Source organism: Heterocephalus glaber, unplaced genomic scaffold, assembly GCF_053883595.1.
Source record: "Heterocephalus glaber isolate CG9 unplaced genomic scaffold, H.glaber_assembly_v1.0 deba00001428, whole genome shotgun sequence".
Lineage (NCBI taxonomy): Eukaryota > Metazoa > Chordata > Mammalia > Rodentia > Bathyergidae > Heterocephalus > Heterocephalus glaber.
In genome coordinates, this window is record NW_028258293.1 from 13154503 (window position 1) to 13181252 (window position 26750).

The 26750-nt window shown below is 50.1% G+C and overlaps 2 protein-coding genes and 1 long non-coding RNA gene across 18 annotated transcripts in view; 2 read left to right on the forward strand and 1 right to left on the reverse strand.

Moving 5' to 3' along the window:
- The window catches only part of Ush1c (USH1 protein network component harmonin), a 47650-nt gene extending 44850 nt beyond the window's left edge, over positions 1-2800 (forward strand). For all 11 annotated transcript variants that reach the window (XM_087211595.1, XM_013074623.3, XM_087211599.1 and 8 more), the window contains 2 exons: positions 236-291; positions 2326-2800. In XM_087211595.1, coding sequence (XP_087067721.1) covers positions 236-291; positions 2326-2338 — 69 coding nt within the window. In that variant the 3' untranslated portion in view covers positions 2339-2800. The remainder of the gene's footprint in view (positions 1-235; positions 292-2325) is intronic.
- Positions 2801-7635: 4835 nt separating this feature from the next.
- Positions 7636-10704, reverse strand: LOC110350568 (uncharacterized). The gene is made up of 3 exons (XR_002397204.2): positions 10225-10704; positions 8242-8342; positions 7636-8014 (listed from the first exon to the last, which is right to left on the reverse strand). It is a non-coding gene; the product is annotated as an uncharacterized LOC110350568 (long non-coding RNA).
- A 5731-nt stretch (positions 10705-16435) lies between these two features.
- The window catches only part of Abcc8 (ATP binding cassette subfamily C member 8), a 73707-nt gene continuing 63392 nt past the window's right edge, over positions 16436-26750 (forward strand). For 4 of the 6 annotated variants that reach the window (XM_004851505.3, XM_021263864.2, XM_004851503.4 and 1 more), the window contains exons 1-3: positions 16436-16650; positions 17978-18119; positions 22739-22860. In XM_004851505.3, coding sequence (XP_004851562.1) covers positions 16503-16650; positions 17978-18119; positions 22739-22860 — 412 coding nt within the window. In that variant the 5' untranslated portion in view covers positions 16436-16502. Of the gene's footprint in view, positions 16651-17150; positions 17398-17977; positions 18120-22738; positions 22861-24785; positions 24966-26750 lie in introns of those variants that run through there. The other 2 variants (XM_021263865.2, XM_087211593.1) reach the window with 2 other exon arrangements.

Genomic DNA, 26750 nt, shown 5'->3' on the forward strand with positions numbered 1-26750 from the left:
ATTATCTGGGGGCCTCATGCCTCATGCTGGAAAGCCTCAGAGACTAGAAACAGCCCCCAGAGCTGGGGATCCCACAGTGGGGGCCCTGCTCGGCAGGAGGAGTCCAGCCCTACCTGTGTCCACTTCCCCGTGGGAAGCAGGCACAGCTGGCTGAGCGAGCCGTGGGCAAAGGGAAGGTAATGGAGATGCAGCCTCCACCGAGTGTGCCCCACAGTCCCACGGCTTCTCCCCACAGGACTGGATCGACCTCGTGGTTGCCGTCTGTCCCCCCAAGGAGTACGATGACGAGCTGTAAGTGTGCGGACGCCTGGTTTAAGCGACCTGGACACCTTCTCCCAGCCTCCCCTAGCCCAGGCCCAGGCCTACTGCTGCTCACAGTCATGGGTCCTAGAACACCCTGGGCTAGAGAAGCCCCAGAACCAATCACTGTCCCCAGCAGTGTCAGAGCCACCCCCAAGGCTGTCATGTAGGGAAACTGAAGCTCAAGGCCTCAGACCAATACACAGTGAAGTTGGGACAAAGACTCACAATTCTTGGTTCCCCACTCAGAACTTTATCCCTGGCACCACTGCTGGGTAACAATTTCCATGTCCCTGTCGCTCCCTGCAAGATCCTTCTGATGTCTGACTGCGCTTGCTCGTGCTGCGTCTCCAGGCAGCCAGGCCACAGGCTCTTGTCCCCACACTGAGCTCTGCAGGGAGCCTCGGCCTGGTCCTGCTTTCTCTGAGATTCCCTCTGTCTGTGTGTGTCTTTCTCTGTCCTGCCTGCCTCCCTCTAATCTCTCCCGGGCTGCCCACGCCCTTCCCCTTCACACCATACCGCCTCCCTCCTTTGCTTGCTTCCTGGCTCTCTCCCCGCTTCTTCCTCCTTGTCATCCTCCATGCAATGGTAGCTCTCTGTTGCTCTGTCTGTCTGCCTGCCTTTGCAGGGTCTCCCCTCTGTCCGCAGCTCATCACCCACCCCTCACACCCTCACTGTCTATCACAGCCATGCCTGTGGCTCCTTCTGCCCAGTGGAGCCCAACTTCCCCACCTGTCTTGCTCCTGATGTTCCAGCCAGGGCCTAGGCAGGACCCAAGATGGGAGGCAGGAGCAGGGAGAGGCCGGGCGGAGCTGTGCCCAGGAGTAACCGAGTCCTTTTTGTTTCCTGCTCCGCTCTGTGTATGTAGCTCTTCTCTTCCCTCCTCCGCAGCTGAAAGCCCCCAGCCAGTCCGAAAGCTCCTTGAAGCCGGTGCTCCCGTGTACAGACAGGGGTTCCTCCTGCAGCTGGAGCCCACGGTGAATAGACAGGCGGCCACAGGCCATCTGTCCATGCCACGTGTGGTGGCCACGTGCTGCCCACGCTGCCGGCGGGTTCTTTGGACTAGCATCTATCTGGCAGGGACACAAGGCACCATCCAATCTGGAGCACTGGTTGGGACGCAGGTGTCCTGACCCCCCTAGTGAATGGGCTCGGGTCTCCACAGGAGCTCCTAGTGAGCTGGGGAGAGCCCTGAGCTCCGTTCTCTGCTGGCCTAGCCAGTGCCTCAAGACAGGCATACTGGGCTGGGAAAGCCCACAGGAGTCCAGCCTGAATGTCCCCCGAGGGGTGTCCTCAGCCAAATGTGCCTCCCTTTCTCATGGGTGCCGCCCTGCTGGAGCTCCTGCTCCACCTGGCCCCGGCTTGGGTAGAGCCAGGCCTGTGATGAGGTCTTCAAGGCTGGTCCAAAGAACCAGGGGTAGTGGATTCGCATTGCTCATGTCCTGTGGTGCCCTGTCGCGGCCTGAACCTAAGCTGTCCTCTGCCTTCTCCGTCCCTCGATCAGGACTCCATCTGTGGGACACACAGTGGAGCCCCTCTTTGGGATGTGGTTTCCTCCTGTGCTGGCTGGCTGTGAAACCGGGCTGGATGTGGCCTGAAGCCCGCAGATGGCATCTGGGACAGACCCAAGCCTGGACTCTTACAAGTCGGCTTTTCTCTCACAAGTTTCCCAAAACATCAGGGCCTTTAGCTCCCAGCACAGTTGGCCTGCTGAGCCACGGCTCCTGGGGTGGCCTAAGCGGCCCTCTCTTTTCTGTCACTTGCTCCTCCAAGAGACCCTGCTCCTCTTCCTCACAGTGCCCTCTGCCCCCCGTCCCTAGAATCCTTTCTGCTTTCCCCCTGCCTCCTGTGTGCTGTGGCTGTGGCTGTGGCTGGCGTGTAGCTGCTCGGGCCACACCGAGAGGGGCACTGTGTGCTTGGCAAGGCCTTGGGCTTCCAGGAAAGGGGCTCCCAGTGTGGGGTCTTGCCCAGGCCAGTTCACTCGAAAGGCCTACACCTGCCTTGTCTGTTTCTTCTTCTCCACAGGACTTTTTTCTGAAGTCCCGGGAGAGAAAACAATTTCACCCCTAGAAAATGTGAGCCCCAGACCTACCCCTTCGACACAAAGCCTGCCATCGGTCTTGGAAGTCAGCTGGCAGGTGTCCCTGAAACCCAGTGCGGCACCCAGGAATTTCCAGCCCTCTGGCCCAGAGCTGGGGCTGGAGAAGGAACACCTCAGGCCACTCTGCTGAAGACCAGCACAGAAGGGAGGAGCAGCCTGTCATCATGGCCTGTGACTCTGGCCTCTCCCAGCTCTGGAGACTCCTCCCTTGAGCCTCATGTAGGACCCTAGTCTCTTCTCTCCACCAGCATCCTTCTAACCTGTCTCCTGCTGTAAGTGCTGCTGCAAACCGTACTCGGAGCTCATTGGTAAAATGAACGTGTTTCTTGGGAATGAGTTCAAGGCTGTCAAATAAAAAATCCTTAAGGTTTTGGTCCCTATCCAAGGATGAGAAGCAGGTCCGGTGCTGTGACCTGAGCCTGATGTGAGGAGGAGATTAAATGCCCAGGCTGGCTTGGAGCAGAGAGCTGAGGCAGCAGAAAACCAGGTGGGAGGGGCTTTTGTGTGTCCTTAGTGGAGAGAGGCCAGAAAAAGAAGTCCAGGTGGCAGGGCCTTTGCTCTATTCCAGAAGCAGGAAGTGTCACCTCAAGGTGTGGAGTCCCTCAGCTTCCCTCAAGGACAGCAGGACCACAGCTATTTCCCCTGGGGTTATCCAGACAGGATGGGAGGGAAGGAGGTGCAGGGAGTCCTCTCCCTCTATGAGATGACCTCAAACAGAACCTCAGGGAGAAAGGGAGAGGTGGAAGTAAGAGGGTATCACCCCAAGGCCTCAGCAGGGACAGAGTTACAGGGACCCAGAACTCTAGCTCCAGGGAAAAATGGGGTGGCAAATCCCATGCAAACCCCAGGCACCTCATCCAAATCCAAGATAAGAAAACATGACGTCCCTGAAAGTTGGAAATGAAAAATGGTTTGATTTAATGTGTTCTGGAGGGCCAGCTCTGTCCATCCCTCGGTGGCAGCCTCATGGCCTCTTAGTGTCTTCAGCCATCCTCCCATCTCTGTCACCAGCTTCCTGGGCTTCTGCAGAGCTCAGCTTGGACATGCTATTAAAATCACTGCCTAGCAGGGAATGGTGGCAAACACCTCTAACCCCAGCTCTATGGGACGCTGAGGCAGGAGGACAAGTTCAAGGTCAGAATGGGCCTCTTAGCAAGACCCAGTCTCAAAATAAAAATAAAAAAGGGCTGGGATGTAGCTCAGTGTGAAGGCCCTGGGTTCAGTTCCTAGTATTACAATCATCATCATCATCATCATCATCAGTGCCTATCCTAGGTGACCTTTCAGCTACACTTCTACCACCACCTGGCTCAGTTCAATTGACCTAACTCACCTGAGTTCAGGAATCAACCCCAGGGCCACTCACCTGTGACTGGCAGGGTATGTGGGCTACACTGTCACCAAGGAAATCAATTTCCTTTAGAAAGTTGTCCCTATTGATCCAAAGTACACAGCAGCAGATTAATTGGCATTAATTAGGTAAGTAGGTGAGCCAGGCATGGCGGTTCGTTCCTGTAATCCCAGCACTCTGAGAGGCTGAAGCAAGAAGATCCAAAGTGAAAGCCTAGCCCAGATAATTTAGCAACTTGATGAAATGCTGTCTCAAAACTAAATAAATAAAAGGCATAGGGATGTGGCTCAGTGTCAAGCCCCTGGGTTCAATCCCCAGGATTGTTTAAAAAAAAAGGGAGAGGGACTCAGAAAATTTGTATAAAGTTGGGGGGCTTAAGTTGATTCCTAACCTGCTTTGGGGGCCATTCAGAGTATGGCCAAGGCTGGAATCCACAGGAGGACTGAATCAGACGTGGAGATCACATCAGGGACCAAGACTGAGCACTTAAGACAGAAATGCAGCCAGGCCACTCATGGTCATGTGCCACCCATCCCTCACCACACAAGCTGGACCCATTGCTTCCATCCCTAGTCTCTAACCTGCTCTCTGCAGCTGCCCACAGCTCATCAAATCCAACCAGCACTGACCCTTGTTGCCACCCTTAGGGTATAACCCTCATCCCTAGATGTCCAGGAAATCCCCCATCCCTAGATGTGGAGGCCAAGGAGGACGTGACTGGGGAGGGGTTCTACTGCACCCCACAGTGGAAACACAACCCTAAAAGGCTGGGAACTCAAGGATCTCTTTGACTCTGAGCTCTTGGCATTCTGTCCCTCTCACTGAAGTAGCTTCCCATAACGTCCCCAGGGTCGCGGAGCTGGCAGCTTTGAGCCTCTCACTTCTGTCTCTGGCAGTCGGGGTGAAAGTGTACGGCCTCCGCTTTTGAGATGCTCTCTGTGGGCCTGTGTGGGCTGGGAAGCTCATTCCCATCTGGCCCCAGCCGAATTCTCAAGTCTCAGATTTGGATAAGAATCTGTTTCCTGAGCTGAGAGCCCTGTTCTCTCCTGCCCCGTGGTGACACTTCCCTCATCCCTGGGGCCCAGGCTGGCCCGGCATCTGTGAGAACTGAAGAGGCAGGCGTGGAACCCTGGAGAGGGCAGGTGGGAGGCCAGAGGGCCACAGCTATCCTCCTGGGGCCTGAGGTTTGCAGCCTGGGCCTCCCCATCCCCACTGCTGGCTTATGTAGCAATGATTGCTACCAGCTACCGGGTGTCCCTGACTTAGGGTGACTTCACTGTGATTTTCTGACTTCACAATAGTACAAAGGCAATAGACATTCAGTAGAAACTTTACTTCAAATTTTAAATTTTGATCATTTCCCTGGCCAGCAATATATGCAGTGTGATACTCTCTGACAACCCTGAGCAGTGTGAGCCACAGCTCCTAGTCAGCCACAAGCTCCCCAGGGGAAACAGCCCATGTTCTACTGTGTACTGTGTTGCTAAGCATTGTTGATTGGTAGTTTAGGTGTCTTACATGCATTTTTGGCTTATAATATTTCTACCTTGTGATGGTGCTATACTTTGCATCTAGAATGTCCTCCGAAGGCCTGTGTGATAAGGCTTAGTGCCCAGCTTGGTCCTATTGGAAGATGATGGGAGCTCTCAGAGGTGGGGCCCAGTGGGAGGCGTTAGGTCTTTGGGGGTGTGTCCTTGAAGGGGACTGTGGCTCCTTTCCTCTCTTTTTGGCTTCTGGCCATGAGGTGAGGGCCCTTCCACAATGCACTCCCACTGTGACATGATGCCTCACCACAGGCTCAAGAGCAACAGATCCACTGCTCATGGACTGAAACCTCCAACTCTGTGAGCCAGAGTGTAACTTTCCTACTTTTAAGTTGATTATCTCAGGTATTTTGCTACAGTAATGGAAAGTTAACTAACTGATGAATTTAGCAAGACCATGAGTATCTAAGCTCTTGGCTTACCCGGGCTGCATTGAGTGGAGAGGAATTGTCTTAGGCCACATATAAAATTAATAATATAGTTAGTGTATGTAAGTAACAAAACTTCCTTTATTTTCTTATAATTTTTATTGCAACATTTTTAAAAAGGAGGTAACAGAAACATAAAACTAGTGGCATATTTGACCTTGCTTTTGTGAAACTAATGCATCAATGTGTAGTTCAATCAAAGTAGTTGCAATTCTTAGGGAGTTCTCAAGGTTACTTGTCAGAAATTGTTGATCTAATTTTACTCTTTGTGTGCTCATCCTTGAAAGTAGTTGTTCACAAAAGTACTTACTGCCCAAAAGCAATGACATATATATATATATATATATATATATATATATATATATATATATATCATGAAGTAAGGAATATTTTTCTTTAGGAAGATAGGTCTTATAAAACTCTAGTGAAGAGACATGATCAAATTTTTCTTTAAGTTAAACATCTACAACTCTGTACATTCCATGTGAAAATTTGTAGGGAATGTATTTATATTTACTGAAAAGGGAGTCATAAATCTACCCAAAAAAACCTGAAAATTTTTTTTCTTGAGCCCTATTCTCAATTTCCTGTTTCAAAGTGGATATCAAGGCCACATATTTTTTGCTGTTCACAGGACTTTGTTTCACCAATGTCAAAATGCACAAAATTATTTGCCATAACCTAAGCTTGCTATAATTTAAGTTTCATTTTGAAAGCTGTTACAATTTGAAAATAGCACAGATATGTTAATTTTTTACCTTGAAGACACCTGTTTAAGTTACTTACATGAGCAGTCAAATCCAAGTAAATGCTAAATCTATGAGCCACTTTTCATCTTCAAGTTCTGGCACAAATTTTCCTTTTGATTCCATAAATGACTTGATTTCATCTCTCAAATCATGAAATCTTTTCAATATTGTACCCCAATTCGGTCGCCTTACTTCAGAAAAGTAAATGATATCCCCATAATCAGTATCCATACTTTTAAGGAACTCCTGGAATTGATTATGATCCAATCCCTTAGACCTTATAAAATTCACACCTTTGATAGCAATTTGCCTGACATTATCCATTTTTAAAGGTTTCACTCATAAATTTTCTTGATGTATTATGCAGCAATATTTCATGAAATGAGAATTGCTACTGGCAATTGCATCATCTTCTATTAATGTTATAGGTCCTCTCCCCTTTTTAACCAGCCATCATTAGCACACCACCAAAAGCTACACCAGATATGGTAATATGTGACAAAAGTTAAAGAAAATTGCTCTAATGCGATTTTCACTGCTTCCTGAAATTCACGAGATTTAGCTGTGTCTTTTAATGGCACCAAAAGAGCCATTTGTTATGGTTTATATCTCGATGCTCCCCCTAAAGCCTCATGTGCTCATAGGTGGGGTTTGGGGAAGCTGATTGGATTATAGGGGGCAGTTAGGAGGTGGGAAAAGACTCGGAAGGGTTCATGTCCCTTCCCAGCTCCTCCGGGCTCTCTCTGCTTCCTGGCCACCATGACACGAGCAGCTTTCCTTCGCCATGGCCTCTGCCATTCTGCCTTGGAGACGGCGGACTATAGACTGAAACCTCAAAGAAAAATGTGAGCCTAAGTAAATATCTCCTCATTTAAGCTGCAGGTATTGGTTATTTGTGACAGCAATGAGGAAAGTGACTAAGACACCATTTCCACAGTAACACTGTATTCATTATCAACATCTCTAATGAAAAATGACAAGTTGAGCCAGTCCTTAGCATCAATATTTTCTTTTGTCACCAAAGTGTAAAAATTGAAATTAACAGCTTTACTTTCCAAATCTCTTTTAATTGTTTTTCTATTTCTTCAATTCCCTGGCTATAGTCTGGTGAGACAAACGGATGTTAGAAAAAGCCATTTTTTTATGCAGACAAATTATATCTGCCATGCTTTCCACACATTGCTTAGTAAATTTGCCATCAATAAATGATTTTGATCTTCTTCTAACTAGCTTTTATAATAGAAAACTTTTTTTAAAATGTGTTGAGATTACAAGCTTTTTCAGTTCACAGCTATTTTGTCTTTACCAAGCATTCCTTGACAGCCATCAGATTAAGTGGCATATTTTTTGCATATAACATCTTTTCAGATTCTAATCTTTGAAAACCGACACAATTTCCCTACAAATTAAGCATAGTGCCTTATTTTTTATCTTGACAAAAAAAGTACTCATCTGTACATTTTTCATTGAACATGCCTCCAATATCCACAACTTTTCTCTTACGGGGTTCTATTTTCTTTCAAGATGACACTGAAGCCATGCTGGAATAAAAAAATTCATAAATAAGCAACAATTTATTTTTCTAGTATTGGTGATGTTGTATATGTAATTATAACAGTACCAAGAGCAAAAAACTATTTGATGCATTTTTGTACTTCCTATACACCACAGCTGCTAAAAAGGCTATTTTTAACTCATTAAATTATTTTACTAAATAACACAAACCTGAGTTTAATAATTAAATTTAAAATTTTACATGTCTGCTTACTAATAATAAATGTCCATCTTCACAGGCACACACACGTGTAGGCAGGCTGAGATGCCCAAGCACATGGAACGTCTGATATACTTGAGCTTCCATTTGCCGGGCTGTGGGGGATGCAAGAAGCTAAGTTAGCATTGCACTGAGCCTTCCCCTACACAGCAGCACTCTGTCAACATGAAGAATACCACTAAAAGTCACAGAGTAGCTTTAAGAGTTTACAATCTTGTGGAGCCACATTACCAGCTGTGCCTCAAGTGGCCATGGGCTGTGGCTGGATACACCCCCGCAGGCTACCACTATGGCAAGTTGAGGAGCATCTCTACCAGATGTTAGTCACCAATCACTGTGCTGCACCCTAAATGTGTAGTGACTTGATTAATCCTTACAATGAACTCCAGGAGGGAGACAATACCATTACCTTCATCGGGGAAATGGAAGCACCTAGGTGTTCAGTAACAAGCCTGAGCTTATGGAGTAAATGCCACAGCCAGGATTTAGGCCCAGACAGGGGGCTGTGGGGTTCTGTATCATTAATCAGTGTACTATCCTTCTTCAAGTAGATGAGAAAAAAATGACATGCAGAATCGGATTTCAGGAGCACCAGGAAAAACTCCACCCAGAAACAAATTCTGTCCTACTTCTCTTTTCTCTCTACTTTATTGTGTCTTCTCCTTTTGCAGAGTGAACTAACCAAAGCCCAAAGCAGATCCTGTCTCTGTCCTGCTTGAAATTCTTCAGTTGTTCTCTTGCTGTCCTCGGGACAGTGTCCAAACTCCTACTTGGCATTCAAAGCCCTACATCACCTGGCCCCTGACTACCTGTCCACCATGTCTCTTGCCAATTGCTTCCTGTGCTTTGACCACATGGAGCTCTTCTGTTTACTGGACTTGCCTTGCTCCATCACTTCCATTGCCAGGCACATGTTCACTCTATCCTGCCTCCTCAAGGCCATGTGAACTTCCTATGCACCTTTCAAGGCCCAGGTCAATAGTAAAAATGGAGCCCACAGCCTGGCATAGACAGAGCTCAGTCCTGTGTGAGCTTGCTGCTTCACTAACATGGGGCCATTGGTTGCAAGTGACAGAAACCCAGCTCAAAAGGACCACTTAAATGAAAAATCCAGGAATATTTTTTGATGTCAGGTTTCGCTGGATCCAGATGCTGAAAAAGTGACATCAGGACTCTGTTCTAGCCATCTGTGTGAGTCAGGGTTTGTCAAAGAAGTAGGAGCAATTATATTTGTATGTATATATGGATAGAGAGAAAGAGAATGTTGTTTTGTTTTTGTTTTTAAGGAATTAGCTCACACAATCATGGGGCTAGCAAGTCCAAAATCTTTAAGGCAGGCCAGCAGGAACCAGGGAGGAGTCAATATTTTAGCTCAAGTCAAAAGACAGCATATTGGCAGAATGCCCTCTTCCTTTGGGGACATCAGTCACTTTTTCAATTAAGGCTAATTGGATAAGGTCCACCCACATTATGGAAGTGAATTACTCAAAGTCTACTAACTTGGATGTTAATTTCATCTAAAAAATACCTTCACAGCAAAATCTAGGCATGTTTGACCAAACATCTGAGTGCTGTGGCCCAGGGAAGTTGACATAAAATTAACCATTGCATGAATCATCTCTTGGCTCTACCTTCCTTTGGTTGGCTCTTCATACAGTATTCTAAATATATTCTACCAGGAAGTATAAGCCCATGGAAAAAGCACACCTCTGTCCCACTCCCAACATGGGTATGTGGCCACCCCTGATAGGCCAGATCAGGGTCACCATCCACCTATGGCACCAAGGGCTGGAGTTGACCCTACAGGGACCACACAGACTAAATAAAGGAGAAGGATGTGTTCCAAAAGTAAAAGCAGGATCCTGCTACAGAAGAAGGGGAAATGGATCTGAGCATGCCCAAAGGAGCAGGCACTAAGAACCGCTATTCCCAGAAGTGCCCTCCCTCCCTCCCTCCTTTCCTCTTCCTGGGACCTACCCTAGGAGTGTCCCGTGGCTCACTCCCTCTGTGTGTGGATCAGCTAATTCCCAGCTGCTGGAACCAGCTGCTTGGCCCCCACCTGGGGATGAGAAATGGGAAAATGAGAGGCCCTGCTATAACTCAAGATCCCCAGAGCTGAGATGTAGGTGCCAACACTTGCTCCCAAAATGTCCTGAGAAGTAAGAACTGAAATCAGACCTTGGCCACATTACTTAATCTCTGTCTTTGTTCTTCAGTTATAAAAGGGATATAAATAGTACCCACTTTATAGAGTTGTGAGGATCAAAAGAAACACAAATAAAGTGCTTAGAAACAGTTCTTGGCTCTCAAATTAATATTCATTTTTTAAACATCTGGAATAGATGTTGCAGAAAGAGCTGGCTAGGGCCCAGCTGTCCCTTGAGGCTGGAGCTTCCTAGAGGCAGGCACCCTGCCTCTGTGCTCCCACACCTACAGCTGGAGCAAAAGGGAGGCTTGCCCCTCATCTGCTTGTGCATTCAGTGCAAAAAAGTTCTTCATGTATTCTCTGTTTCTCTACAGAAGCAATTCTTGCTCCTCAGGGAGGCCACCCGCTGACCGTGTGAGTGCATGCATGTGCGTGTCAGGGTTTTAATATCCATCTTTACTCATTTTATTCTGAATGCACGTGGAGATAGAAGAGAGGCAGATTTCTTGTCAATTATTTCCCAGCAGGTAGCACGTCACTCCCTTTTGCCCAGACTTTGCCCCCGAGAGGATGTAAAGAAAACCCAATCGGAAATCTTCCAGCAGGAGATGTAAGGGATGGAGAACAATGGATTTTTCTCTGTTTTGTATACAGGAAATGAAGAGCCATCCCTCCAGCATACTCCCCATAAAGGAGAGCGAGAAGAACAATTGTGCTTTTTTGAGGAGGGATGGAAAGAATTACAGATCCTCATCCTGACCTTTAAGAATGTAAATACCTAGGGGGGGGACAGTAGTCTCCTCTTCCTGCCACCTTGGGGGCTTAACCTAAGGACCTGGTTCTGGCTCTAACCTTTTGGGCTTCTTGGGGATGAGGGAAGTTTTATTATCTTTTTTAAATTATGGTAAATTACACATAACATAAATATACTATTTTAATCATTTCTAAGTGTCCAGTTCAATTTCATTAGAATACTCGCATTGTGCAGCCATTACCACCATCCATCTCTAGAACATGTTCCATCTTGTAAAACTGAAACTCTCTACCAAGGAAACAAGAAAAAAATTGCTGGGTTACCAGCCCTAGGCAACTACCATTCTACTTCTTGTCTTTATGAATCTGACTACTCTAAGTAATTCTTGTATTCTGTCCTCTGTGATTGCTTTATTTCACTTACCTAATGCCCCAAAAGTTCATCTGTTGTGGCCCATATTGGACTTTCCTTCCTATTTAAGATGGAATAATAAATATTCCATTAGATGTATATACTTCATTTTATTTAACCAACCCATCTCTCAGTGGATATTTGGGTCACTCTCACATTTTTGCTATTGGGAATAGTGCTGCTATCCACTCATGGAGGCAAAAATATCTCCTCAAGGTCCTGCTTTTGATTCTTTTAGGACTATGCCTCAAAGTAGAATTGCTGGGTATATTTTATTATCCCTTTGGAACAGAAGCATTACCTAGACAAATAGCTACTGGTCTAATTTTCATGTATTCGAAGGGCAAAATGCCTCTCGGGAAAGTGAAAGCACGATTTCTTATCTTTATGTCATAAGTCTCAGGAGGCTTGGGCTTTTAACAGGAGCTCAGAAAAATCTGAAGAAGCTCCATTTCTCTGTATGCACCCACATGAAGTGTGCTAGAGGCAGTTTGGCAGACAACGGCAGGTTCTCTGTGGGCATCATTGGCAGGCAGTGACAGCAGCCAGCTCAAAGAAAGCAACTTCTCCCTGTCTGGCTGTAGGGGCCAGGGCTGGGACCACTCTGGTCACAGATTTTTCATCCAACCAGAGTAATTTTTTTTTGTTGTTGTGGTACCGGGGATCGAACTCAGGACCTTGTACTTGCAAGGCAGGCTTGGTGCCACTGCAAATACCCAGCCCCAGCCAGGGTAATTCTGAGAGCAGTGAGCCAGACTCTCTCACTCAGGCCCTACCACTCCCCTGACAGGCACCATAGAGCAAAACCCTACCTGATACAACTCCAAACCCTCAAAACAGCCTGGCAGCCACCACACAGCAACCCCTCAACCTGCTTTTGCTAAGTGAGAGTCTTCATGTGGATTTAGGAAGTGTTTATAAATCCCAGCATAGGGATTCCCTTTTGAGTAAGAGTCCAAAGCTTTTATCAGATTTTAAAAAATGTCTCTGACTCAAAAGAGGTTAAATCTACTCTCAAAAAAGGGTGATGACAAAAAACAAACACAAACTATAATAGTGAGGTGTTGGAAACTCCCAAGAGACTTGCACCCTTTTGTAGGACTATTCACTCTCTAACTGCACCAACTGAGAAGGTGCCCAGCACGTACTCAGAGATCAGTAAAAATGTATCACTAAATAAATGAAAGTAATCGCAAAAATAAAGAAAATGCATCTCTGATGACACAATGTAAGTCAATGAGAAAGTTGAAACCAATTTATAGACATCAATTTTCCACTTAGCTGAACAAGTACACAGCAGTTCCATCCACAAGTAAACATGATCACTGATTGAGTCATTCATTCATGTGTCCACTCATTCATTCATCCATTTTACAAATATTTATTGAGATCATTCAACTCTGTGCCAAAACTAAAGCCTGTTAAGACTCAGTCGCAGCCCTTGAGCAGTTCTCAGCCCAGTGGGACATGCAGAACCCATAAATGAATCATCTCAATGTGGGCAATGAAGGGACTGTGCTTAGTGCCGGGGGACCCAGGGGAGGGACACTTCAGTGGGTCCACCTCAGGGGAGGGGCGGGGAAATCTTCACCAGGAAGTGGCATTTGAATCCAGTATGGAAGGGGTGCTGACCCCACAGTAGGAAAATTACAGCTTCCACTGCCTGGTGCTGAGCACAAAGAAGGGTGGCCAGCCTGTGGGGGCAGAGTCTATGCGGGAACACTTTAGCTGGGAATTCTAGAGCACCAGCAGTCCCCCACATGCACCCGCAATGCACTCATCTTATCGAGACTCACTCGCTCACCTATTCACTGCACTTACTCACTGCTGAGAATTGATCCCAGCTCCCCACCTTCACACACCCAACCAGACAACTTTTCCTTCCTCACTGTGCAGACGGGCCAATCCCCAAAGTATGTTTCCCCTAAAAGTCCAGCAAATTACCTCTCCAAATCCAGCCAACATTCTTTTCTGCCCATCTCTCTTCTCTCCTTCCTCCTCACCTCTTCTCCCCTTTTTCTCCTCTTCTCCTCTCTTCTCATCCTCACCCTTCCCCTCCCATCCTTCCCTACATCCACCTCTCCTGTCTTCTCTTTTTGATAAATATGTGATGTTTATCTTGTTTTCCCAGCCACACGGTAAGTCCCCCGACGCCAGGGACCACCTTAGAGAACAAGGGTTCTCGGACTTCAGCATCATCTAGAGGACTTGTTAGTCACTATTGGGACAGTTTTTTGAACTCTGTCCCGAGAGAGTCAAACTTAATAGGACCGAGGCTGGCCCGGGAATTCACATTTTTAACAAATTCTTGGGTAATAGTCTAGGGCCGGGGAACACTCTTTGAGAGCCATTGGTACAGAAAGCACATGGATTCTAGACCCAGCCAAACCTGGCTTCCAACTGAAGTTCTGCATCCTACAGGGCTGTGTGCGCCTAAGGACACAGTAACACTCATTTTGTAGGGTTACAAAGAAACCCAGCTGGCATGCAGCAGCTGCTTAATAAGTGCCTAGTTCTGATCACCTCAGTTACAGATTGAAGCTCCCACTTTAGGGAAGCAAGTAGCATCTCCATGGTGTCCTACCCACCTGGTCATGCTAAGGCCTGGTCTCTGGGACAGCAGAGAGATTTGATGCCATTTCCCCAGTTCCAGTGGAAAGGGGGCTGCTTCTTTCCAAAGCTTCTTCAGGCCATCTTCTGCCCTAGCCCCAGAGTTAGCTCATCATGAAATAATTATCTTTTCAAGGACATACTGGCTATCGAAAAAAATAAATGAAACCAGCATTGGCTATATCCACCAATTTGAATTTTTAATGTATACATTTTAGCTAAAAAGAGATTTTGGCGGGGCCGGGGATTTAGCTCAGTGGTTTTGCCACCTGTTGCACAAGCACAAGGACCCAAGTTCGATCCCCGGTACCAAAAAAAAAAGAGAGAGATTTTGGCTCCACATGGGCCATGAGGAGGGCATTTGAGTGATGTTTTCTTAGAGCAGATAAATGTTAGGCAGCAGCTGCACATCTGTCTCAATGTCCCTGTTCCTGTCTCTCACACCTTGTCTTCCCTCTGAGCTCTCTACTGGCTAGAGTGGGTGGAGAGATCTTTCTCTGACCAAATAGCTTCCTCCCCCTCCCACACGGAATCATATGCAGTCCCAGGAGTGTGCAGGCTGGCCACCACCTTGTACCAAGTTCTAACCGGCATTCAAGTGTCCTAGTTCAGTCCTGCTGCTGCTATAACAAAAGTACCACAGACCAGGTGGCTTATCACCAGGTGGCTTATTTCTTAGAGTTCTGTTGGCCAGGAAGTCTAAGGTCAAGGTGCCAGGAGAATCAGTTTTGGTGAAGGACTCATAGATAGCCATCTTCTCACTATAACCCCACATGGCAGAAGGGGAAAATGAGCTCTCTGGGGCCTCTTTTATAAAGCCATTAATCCCACCCATGAGGGTGCTTCTCACATGACTAATCATCTCCCAAAGGCACTACCTCCTAACACTACCATCTTGGGAGTTGGGATTTGGGGGGACATAAGCATTCAGTCCATTGCAACAAGGAAGTTGGCCATATACTCAACTGGCCAAGTCCATTTCCATTTAGAAATGAGGTAACAAGCACAGAATGGTGACTTATCCAAAGATACATAGCCAGTAGTGCTGGAGACAATACTAGAAACCTTGTTCTTTGAAAATAAAGATACTATTATCATTGTGCATTGTTTAACAACAGGGACACCTTCTCAGAATGTGTCATTAGATAATGCTGTCAATGTGAACATCAAGCATGACTTGCAAAAACTAAGATGGCTGTGACATCACCAGGTGACACAGCATTATGGGACACTGTCATGTCTGCGGGGCCACTACTGAGCAGAAACACAGCACGGCCAAAGGTGTGAAAAACTGAAGCAAAAACAAGAAACACTGCAGAAAGTATGAAAAAACTTGGGACCCCACACAAAAAAAAAGCCTAAAAGAAAAAAGTCTTGAGTGACTACAGGAATATTCTCTCATCTCTCTGAGCTAATAGTATCAGTGTCAGGCTGCTGGGAGTGTAGCTAAGTGCAGAGGGCCTGGGTTCAGTCCAAGGCGCAGGAAAAAAAGTGTTTCATGGCCTCACATTCCTCTGGCCAGATACTTCTACAGCACCTTCTTTTCAGCCTGGGGTTAGCACCCCTTCCACCCACTCTTCTGCCAGTCACTTGAGGTTATGATGTATCAGAGGCAAGGGTAAGGAGGAGGGGATGGGGATGCGGCATATGAGGAGCTGGGTGAGTCATGTAACTTCCCTGAGCTTTGTTTCTAGGAGGCTGAGACAGGAGGATCACAAGTTCGAGCCCACCCTGGGGGATTTACCAAGACTGTTTCAGAAACAACCTCGACAGAAGTGGTTATAACTGCACTTAGACGGAGTGTTGAAAGATCCTTGTGGGAAAGCTGTACAGTACCATTGAGAGGGCGCCTGGGTCCATTTCTGAACATTTCCAATTCCTCCCCAATTAACGTTCTTCACAGGGTGGATGGAGGCTTGAGGCATCCTGTCCCCAGCCCACCCTCTGCTCTCACTGTATCCCTCCCAGCCACGCCCAGGTGAGTTTACCCTGGAGACCCCAGCCCACGCGCTCGCGGCCCCCGCGGACCCAACCCTCTCTGAGCCTGGAGCACACCCACCGGACACGCGTGCCCACCTGCCCCGCTGCTCCTCCCTCCTCCAGCGCACAAGGCACTCGGGACACGACCCGCACAGGTCTGAGCAAGGACGGCTGGCGGGGCTTCCTTGCCCCCAGGTGGAGGGGCGCGGCGGAGGGGGGAAGGTGGAGTGGGGGCGGGGCGCGCCGGCGGGGCGGGGCGGAGCCTCCGGCGGGCTGGGCGCAGGGACAGCGGCGCGGGAGGCGCGCGGAGCCGGCGGAGCCCGAGCCGGAGCCCGAGCCAGAACCCGCGTCGCCATGCCCCTGGCCTTCTGCGGCAGCGAGAACCGCTCGGCCGCCTACCGGGTGGACCAGGGCGTCCTCAACAACGGCTGCTTCGTGGACGCGCTCAACGTGGTGCCGCACGTCCTCCTGCTCTTCATCACCTTCCCCATCCTTTTCATTGGTGAGCGCGCGCGAGCGGCGGAGGAGGGGAGCGGAGCCGAGGGAAGGGGAGGCGGCGGCGCGCACCGCACCGCGCCGTACCGCCCGCGTCCTCCGGCCGCCCCAGGACCGCGCCTCGCGCCCTGCCGGGGTCCCCTGCCCTGGTGTCTGCCCGCCGGCTCCTGCGCTCGCACACCCCTCATCCCTTCTCTCGGGGGTGCCACCCGACCCGCGTCAAACGCAGAGGGCGCTCCCGACCCCAGGGGTCCCCAAGTTTTGCCTCCGTGGGGCCAGAGCAGGGATGGAGAGGGGAAGCAGAGCTCCCCCAACGCGCCGGGAGGGTCGGGAGGGGTGGGCGCACCCTCAGTGGCGCGGCGGCTGGATCGGGTCACCCCTCCCCCAGGGCTCACTCCCTGTCGCTGCAGCTGGGCCTGGGACTAGGACAGGCTGCTCTGGGGAGCCGGGGTGGAGGCCCCGGGAGTTCCGGTGCGGCCTTCGACCTGGCTTCGCGGTGATCCGTAGCCTCTGACACTTGGCGAGGAGCGACCGAGCTGAGGACCCCCGTGGGGCGCGAGTCTCCCGAGTGCAACTTCTCCGCGCAACTCGAGGACGCAGCGACCCCGCGCCCCACTGCGTGCTTGCTTGAAAGTGGCCTCCAAAGTTGGGCGCCGCTGTCGGGGCAATCCATGCCTGCCTTTTCACTCCGGTCCTCTTCACCTCTCTCCAAGACCTCGATTCTCCCAAACCAGTCAGCCTTGTGAATACAGAGGTGAACCCTGCCTGTCCAAAACGTGTTCCTTCATTTTAATTGAGAAAAGTAGCAAATCATAAAATTCACATGCAGCTTTAGGGAAGAGAGGAAAGATGGTCACAAAATTAAAAAGAACTTGCTGCAGAAGTAAATTGCTAATTATTGACAAAGATAATTGACGAGTCAGAAATAAACATGTAATACACACTCACTTGGGTATCAAAAATTTTGAAGGATTGACATTTACACTTTTTTCCTCAACTAAATGTTTTATTGATGACCTGTCACACAGGAGGTCACTATATAAAATGGGTACCTGTACGGGGATTTAGCTCAATGGTTCCGCAGCCTGCCTTGCAAGCGCAAGGTCCTGAGTTCGATCCCCAGTACCATAAAAAAATGGGTACCTGTATATGACCAGCCTGGATGTTCACTTCATTTGTACCAGCCTCAGGGATCCTCATGCGCGGGTGCAGGAATCCATGCTCTCTGCACCCCCACCACGGACCCAGTGCCCAAGCACAGGGGAGAGTGAGGTCTGTCCATGCAGCCTCCTGCAGGTGGGCCAGGCCCCTACCCTTACCGACTCTCCCTGCAGGGTGGGGCAGCCAGAGCTCCAAGGTGCACATCCACCACAGCACATGGCTCCACTTCCCTGGCCACAATCTTCGCTGGATCCTGACCTTCATGCTGCTCTTCGTCCTGGTGTGTGAGATAGCCGAGGGCATCCTGTCTGATGGGTAAGTGAGTGAGGGCTCCAGGGAGTGCATTGCTCCAGGGTGCTTCCGGAAAGGCCCCAGCTCACCTGCCTTCCACAAGCCAGTGTCATTTGGTATTACATCCACCGACTTTTCGCCTGGTATAGAGTGAACCAGAATCTCTGTGCCAGGCAGTAGAAATACCCTGTGCCCAAAGCCCTGGAGGGCAGAGGGAGTGAAGATCTGCATGCCAAGTCCCAGTGAAATAATGCAAGCACCTATTGTGTTAGAATGCCCCAACTCTTCCAAGACAGGGCAGCCTGCTCATATACAGGTTCCTGCTTTATATGCTGGCCTCTCATCAAGTAAATAAAGCCAGAATGCAGTCCTCTCCCATAAACTGCTGGAGTTGCCTTCTTGGGCCAAGGACTAAGTATATCACTCACTCTTGCTCAAGACCCTTCCTTGGTTCTCAGTTGTTTGCAAGATACAGTTTCTGGGTCCCTAGGCATCCAAGTTTGTCGCAGTCCTGCCCACCTCCCTCTAGCTCATCCCTAAAGGCTTTCTTCCCTATCCCCCTTTCCTCTGGGCCTTGCATCTGCGCCTCACACCTCTGCTGCAGCACGGATGAAACTGAATGTTAAAATTTGTGTCTATTTGCAGAACTGCCTCCTGAGTCAGGAGGGCCTGGAGGTTAGAACCTGAGTCTCATTCATTTTTGTATTCACAGTGCAAATTTGTCAAGTCCTTAGAAGAATAAATAAACTCCTGTTACAAGCAAATATTCTAGGAGGAGAGAGGAGGCAGTGTTGGGGAGGCCGCATGGCTGAGGGGGCTTTGGAGCTGAGCCTGAAGGATGACTCGAGTTTTGACAGCCAGAGGAGTTGAGGATAGGAAGGAGAGCAGGTAGTCGAGGGGAGATGTGCAGCAGGGCAGAAGCATTAAACACTCGCAGCGAAGCCATGAGGCTGAGCTTGGAGACAGGGCTGGGGCGTCTCAGGGAGAGCTTTGAAATCCACCCAGAGTTCACGTTCGGGTGAGATGTGACCAGCGTGGAACTTTCAGATGAGGGCAGTTGGAGCCAGGGAGAGGCTGGAGGAGGGAGAAGATTGCTGTGGTCTAGGTGAGGGATGACTGCACTTGGAAATGGTGTCAGCAGTGAGGGGCAGAAGAGGAGATGGAGCAGCCATCTTGCTAAGGCAAAGGTTGGTGGCTGCCTGGGTGCAGAGACAATGCAAGGGAGGGACATTTGGTCTCAGTTTCGAAGGCCCAGCCCCTCAGAGCTGGAATCAGCCTACACCCAAGCTCTACCACTGCCTGGCTCCTGCAACTGGTCCTGGGGGATGGGGTCCCCCACTGTCACTCTCCTGCCCCTCAAGGCCCCTGCCTTCAGGCTTCTGCAGTGATCTTTGTGATAACTGCTTGCCTTCGGGCAGCAGCTCCCCCTGACAACCATAGTCCCCCAGGCCAGCGAGAAGACGAGAGGTCGTACTGCTGCCTGAAACCCTACCTCATACCCCAGGGCTCCCTCCACAACAGCACAAATGGTACCAACGGGAGGGATGTCTTTTGAGGCCTCAGCCAGGAGCACACGTGGGATTAAAACCAGCTGGGGTGACAGAGGACACATTGCCCCTAGAGAAGGAAGACTGGGTCTTCTGCTAGCACTTCTGCTCTGTACCAGCTGCTGGGCCTTTGCGAGTCACCCAGCCTTCAATATTCAAAGGCAGCCATGGAGCATGAAGTTAGACAATGGTCTTGAGTGCAGAACTCCGGGCAGGTGCTGTCTTCCCATGAGAAAATGGAAGGACTCAGGGTCTCCTTCCTGCTGGCTGTCAGCAGTCCCTCCTGTGTGTGGCTGCACTTGTGTCCCAAACCAGCTGAGTACAAACTTCCATCTCCTCACCAGGGTACAAATCCACTCCTGAGCTGGGCCTTTGTCGCCAGCCTGTATGTGCCCACACCCCTGGGTAGGCAGGCGGCAGGAGGGGCATGGAAAAGTGCATAGAGGAGAAGTCACAGATACTGCCCAGTGACACTCCCTTGTCACCTCAGCCTGGTTTTCAAATCTGAAAACTTAGGGGGCAGTTAGGGGTGAGGGATAGTTAAGGAAGTGGTCTTCAAGCATGGCTTTGGTTTAAGGAAAATTTCAGCCGTATGACTAATTGAGGCATCTTAAACCCATAGGGCTTCCTGTCTTTGTTAGGGTATTGTTTTTGTGTAAGATGCTCTGGATTCAAAACCAATATGACACAGAATTATAAAGAAGGGATGAATGGATGGATGGATGGATGGATGGACGGTTAGAAACTAGAATGCTTCCCCAAATCACTACACTGGTTAGAGTCTGTGTGTAAAACTTTTACCCCAATTTCTTACCTAATTTGGTGAACCATTCAGTAAAGCAGCTAAAACCTATTATAATATAACATTTCATGAAATATTTGTTCTGACATGGATAATCCTCAACTTATAAAATTTTTAATATTTTTACCTTTTATTGGCAAAGATTCTTTCTTTCTTTCTTTCTTTCTTTCTTTCTTTCTTTCTTTCTTTATTTTTTGGTACCAGGGATCGAATTCGGGACCTTGCGCTTTCAAAGCAAGTGGCAGAGCCACTAAGCTAAATCCCCAGCCCAAAGATTCTGTATTTAAACACATGGTATAACATATTGGATGTCAACTTTAAATTGTGTGCGAGTATATGAAGTTTTCAGAGTCATTTCAAGGTGTACAGAGGAAAGAGTTTTGAAGACCCGTGTGCAGTGTGGTTGTCCCCAGTGTTCCCGCCAGAGACTCTGCCCTTGTCCCTTCCATACCTCTGGTACTAGTTTGAAGAACTGGCTGAGAATATGCACTAATCCAGACTGAAAGAGCATCAGCATTGATGATGTCATGTAACAAGATGCCTAGAAGCTGCCCTTTCTGGTTAGCTTGGAGGCTCATGGTGTCTTCAAGGGCCCAGCCTCCTTCCATCTTTCTATACCATTCCGTGCGTCAGCCTTGTCTTTCTTTTGTTCACAAAGGGGCTGTGCCACCTCGGGTATCACTTAGGAAGGAAAGAGCAAGGGTGAAGGCAGCATGCTCCCAACACGTCCCTTCCTTAGAGAGTTGGGCTTTGTGGCCACCCTCAGACCAGCCAGTGGCATAGAGACATGAATTGCTCAGCTCCTTAAACCGCCACCATCAATCCCCCCAGCAGGGCTGAGAATAAACTGTCACCAGAGCAATCGTGGGGCTCTTTCCTTTAGGAGGAATGGGAGGATGGTACTTGGTGAACAGCCCACACTGCCTGTACTCCGGCACCTCAGCCCTGCCAGACCCCTGTAACGTGCTGCTCTTCTCCACATGTCATTCCTCCTTCTCTGTTGAACTCCTCCTCATCCTTCAAAGTCCAGCCTGGTGCCACCTCCTCTGTGAGGTTTTCCCTGGTTGCTGACCCCCCTCCTTTGCGTCCCCTCAGCCTTCTATCTGTCTGCAGCATCCCTTCCCTTTACTGCACAATCAGATAGTAGCTGTGGGCACAGTGGCCCTCTCTGTGCTGTTGGCTTCTCCTGGGCCAAGGCCTTTGGCATGTTGGACCGAAGAGCAGTGCAGGCAAGAGCAGCAAGAGGCAGGAGACTGAGGCAGGCCCTCTGGAGACAGAGGCTTCCAACATGGCCGAAGCAGGAAGAGGCTGGGCAGAGCTGGCAAAGTGTCTGGAGGCCGCATCTCCTGGGCCTTTGGTGCCAGGCTGAGCTATGAGGGTTTTGCTCTCTGCACGAGGCAACCTGGGAAGGGTGCAGTCAGGATGAGCTAGTGACTCTCCTCGTCAGTCCTGTAGAAGATGAGGTCTGGGAGGGCTGGGGATTTAGCTCAGTGGTTTTGACACCTGCCTCGAAAGTGCAAGGTCCCGAGTTCAATCCCCGGTACCAAAAAAAAAGAACAGAAGATGAGATCTGAGAAAGGCTCTGGCTCCTTATGGGCCTCATCACCGGGCCAGAGCTCCGCCACTACAGAGGCCTCTGGGAGGAGGATATGAGCCAGTGTCCATTGCCCTGTCCCCATCTCAAGGGAAGAGACAAAAGCATGGACCTTGGATTCCTGACTCTGCCTCAGTTTCCACAACCATAAAATAGGGGAGACTAAGCACCACTGATGGGGCTCTATGAAGATTAAACAAGCTAATATACATCAAATGCTTCGAACCACTCCTAACACTGAATAAGTGCTCGGTAAACACTGACTTTCAGCAATGTTGTTACAGTGCCAGTGCCAGCCCGTGCTGTTCATGTTCAGTGGCACTGTCACCAAGTGAGCCCTGACACACTGGCACCTGTACTGCCCAGGGGCAGGGACCCAGCTGGCTTCACCACCAGAGAAGTGGTTTGGCTTTCCAGTGGCCATTGTTAAACCTGACTTCTGGGTGCCATGTTCTGCAAGCAAAAACCCAGGGACAGAAGGCCAGGAATTCCCAAGCCTGAACCAAAAACCCTAAGAGCATCACTGTCTGGATTCCTAGGCCCCTTAATCCATGGCATGATCAGGTGTGGGCTGGGGCAGAGATGCCAGGACACTAACCAGAGCTGAGGATGTGCCTTGAGACCCGCTGTGCACTGAGCAGTGCACACAAGGCACTCCCCACATCTACATCCTCTCTGTCTTCTCTCCTCCGCACCCTAGGGTGACCGAATCCCGCCATCTGCACCTGTACATGCCAGCCGGGATGGCGTTCATGGCTGCCGTCACCTCTGTGGTCTACTATCACAACATCGAGACCTCCAACTTCCCCAAGCTGCTGATCGGTAGGAGAAGGAGAGAGGGAGGGGACGCAGAGGAACCATCTCTGGTTCCTCTGGGTGACATTTCCTGAAGGCTTACGTTGTGCCAGGCACTCTTCCAGATTCCTATCTTACGCTCTGGTGGGGGAGGTGGGCAAAGATCGAATACGAACAAATGGGTGATGATGTGTGAAGAGAGGGGAGAGGGAGGGCAGTGTTTGAGGAGCTCTCTGCCAAGTGTGGGCACAAGCATTTGGGGGAGACTGTTCCCTGCAGGGAACAGCAAATGCAGAAGCTTGGCAGGAAGGCCAGTGTGGCCGAGCCCGGGGAGCAGGGGAGAGAGTGGCAGGAGGTTAGTTTGGGGCCCAGCAGGCAGCAAGGGAGATGCCCAGGCTGTGGGGCTGAGTCCCTGGGCGACTGGCAGTGCTGAGCACTGAGCCTGCTCAGGGGCAGAGCTGGGGTGGGGTAGGGATCACATCTCGTATTCAGGGTGCATCAAGGTGAGATTGGCAGAGACCGCCAACTCCAGGGTCCAGAGGGTAAACGAGTCGGACATTTGGGGAGGGCGGAGCAAGGAAGGCACGTTCAGCAGTCGGGGGTTTCCAGATGACATCTAACAGGTGAGCCGGGAGGGGAAGGGACAGACCCCAGGACCAGAGCCCACGGTGCGCCAGCGCTTAGGCTCAGGAGGGAGTGCCCGTTTGCAGCTCTGATCCCTGTGGCTGGGTTCCAGGCAGAAACAGAAGCGACGGGTGACTTCATTGAGCCTGTGCTTCGGACCAGGCTCTGTGCAGTGCTCCCTGCCTGCATCACCTCCCCTCCTCCCCACATCACCCTGTGTGACACCCTGGGGTTAAAAGTATCAGCCAACATTCAGTGAGCACTTACTATGTGCCGCACTGTCCTGAGCATACTGTTAACTCATTTAATCCTATAACAGCCCCATGAGGTAGGTCCAACTGCCGTGTCTCCTTTACAGACCAGCAAGCTGAGGCTCAGCAATTAGGGGACTCGAACCAGTCCACCCAGTGAGTCAAGGGGCACGGTGGAGTCTGGCATCCAGTGGGCTGCGTGTCTAAGGGTCCTGGCCGGCAAAGGTGTAAACTGCACACCTGCATCTGTGTTTGGGCCACAGTCTGCGTGGCTCAGGCGAGGCCACACACCTGGCAGTTAAACTGTATGTGCACCGTGTGTCAGGAGTCACACTGAGTTTTAGGAGTCACTGCATCTACTTGCATCCAGAGTCTGGAACTCTCTGTGCTGATCCAGGGACGTTGCCGTGTTATCAGGGGGCAGAGTGTGTGTCCTACTCACAGGTCCACCTTCCTGTGGAAGGTGGGTCCACCTCCATCAGAATCACCCAGGAGACCCTCCCAGGGCTCCAGTGTGAGTGTAGATCGGGCCTGGGGCACCAGGTTGAGAGGGGAGATGTTAGAGACAGGCTTCAGAGAGCCCCCTGCTCCCATTTCGGAAGCAGCCTCTCGACTTCTGAGAACCCTCCTGAACCACCAGGGTCTGGCTGCCTGGCGCCCCCTGGAAACCCCCTGTCAGCATGTGGTGAGTTCATTTTCTCATGCTCCAGCGAGCACGTCCTGTTCTCTCACTGAGTGCAAACCATCGTCTGGGTGTGGATTCACCCTTTATGTTCAAAGGGAAAAGGACTTTCTCCCTTCACTTCCCTCGTTGGAGTTTGGCTCCTCATGACAAGGGTCTGTACAGAGGCAGAAGTTCCAGAACAAGAGAAAATGAAGGGCCTGCACCTATGAGCTGTAGGGAGAGAGAGGGTCATGAGTCCTGGGGAGAGAGCCAGCACCCTAAGAAGAGTGATGGCTGATCATAGGCCTGGAGTCCCCCAGAAAGGTGACAATGATGTATCTTTCAGTGTTCCACAAAAGAACCATAATCCTGGGCTCCAGGAAATATTCTATGAGAAAGACACCTTTGAGCTGAGAACCGGAACCGGTAGAAGAGAGAGGCATGCTTCAGGCAGTGGCAACAGCATGTGCCAAGGCTCTGGGGCAGGAGGAACAAAGCACATGAGCAAATGCTGAAGGCCAAGAGTGACTGGAGCATAGACAGCAGGGGAGCTGGACTCTGAAGGCTGGAGCTGCGGGTGGGGTGTACACCAGGTGGGTCCTCAGAGGCCACGCCACCAACACTGGTGTTGTGTCAAGAGCAGTGGAAGCCCATTGAGAGAAGTTTGGATTTGGGTTTCTGAAGGGTGTGTGTGTGTGTGTGTGTGTGTGTGCACGCGCGGTACCTTATACATACATAAAATTTACCATTTTAGCCACTTTTTTTACATAGGTAAGCAGTTTAAATTTTATCCACCTCCCGGTTCAGTTTAATGACTCTAAAGCGTACAGTTCAGTTGGGTGGCATTAAATACGTTCACGCTGTTTTGCTGCCATTGCCATTGTCTACCTCCCGAACTTTCTCACCTTCCCAAACTTAAATTCACTACCCATGAAACCATCACTCCCCACTCCTCTCTCACCCCAGCCCCTGGCAACCACCATTCTACTTTCTGTCTCCAAGGTTGACTACACCAGGCGCCTCATCCAGCTGACGTCATACAGGATTTGTCCTTTGATGACGGGGTTATTTCACTTAGTGTCTCCTCCAGGTCTACCCAGGTGGTAGCACGTGTCAATTTCTTTCTTTAAAGGCTAAATGATATCCCATTGCATGGGGAGATCACATCTTGTTACCCATTTATGTGTCAGTGGGCATCTGGGGGGCTTCCATTTCTTTGAGCTGTTGTGAACAGCATGGCTGCAAATATGAGGGCTTCGAGAGGTTTTAAACATGGCGGTGTTTATTGCTTTATGGAGGCGGGATTGGAGGAGGGCCAGAGGGAAGGCAAGACAACCAGTGAGAAGGCTCTTGAGGTGGCCCACTGGAGCCACTGTGGTAGCCTGGACTCAGGTGCCACGGGGATGGAGAGCAGGGGTTGGATTCAAGATGGGAGGAAAATAGAATCTGGTAGTGGGCTGGGTACTGAGCTCAGGGAGAAGGGGAGGGGGTGTAGGGAGTCCAGAGCTTGGAACTCTCCAGCAGCAGCCCTGGATCTCTTTCTGCACATTTCACCTCTTCTCCCAATCAAGCAGCGAGTGCCACTGTGGCTGGCAACAGGCTTCGGGCTCAGCACTGCAGGACGGGACTGTGGAAACAACCTGAGTCCACCACTAACCCCCTCTGTGACCTGACATAAGACACGGGCTGTCTAAGCCTCAGTTTCCCCATCTGGAAAGGAGGAGTAAGCCCCTGCCTCAGTCACAGGGTTGTTACGAAGAGGAAATGGGAGCACCTCTATGGCAAAACCATATGAGGCATATGTTTAAGCCAAGGTCCCAGTCAGTGGTCCTTACTAAGGTCAAATGAGGTTCTGATTCCTGGGGAAGAATCTGTGGAGAGAGCAGAATCACAGAGGTAGGATGTGACCTGGACACCAGGCCAAGCTGGGGGACATCACTGCAGTCCTGAGGCTTATGCCCCACTGTCCTGATACCCTCACCTCGGACCTGAGGGAGAGGGCATCAGCCCCTCTGGGCATGCTCTGCCCTGGTCATACGATGGGGTTAGAATCTTCACCTGCTTCCCACCCTGGAGCCAGGCTGAGCTGATCCAGCTGCTGTCCCCAAGAGATGGCCTGGCATCCCTGGGATGAAAGGCAGGGTGCAGGTGGCCTTCATTCCCCAAGGGTCCTCTGGAGTCGTACTGCACGCGGCTGTAGGAGCTGGGAGGGCAGCGGTCGCAGTGCAAGAGTGCCCTCCCAGGGCGGCGTAACTGAGCGCTGGCTTTTGCTGTCCCTAAACTGACTGGTTTATTGGCAGATTGGGGGAGGGGTGAGAGTTTAGAACAGAATCCACCGATGGCTTCTGATGTTTGCCCCCAATCTGAAATCCAGATAC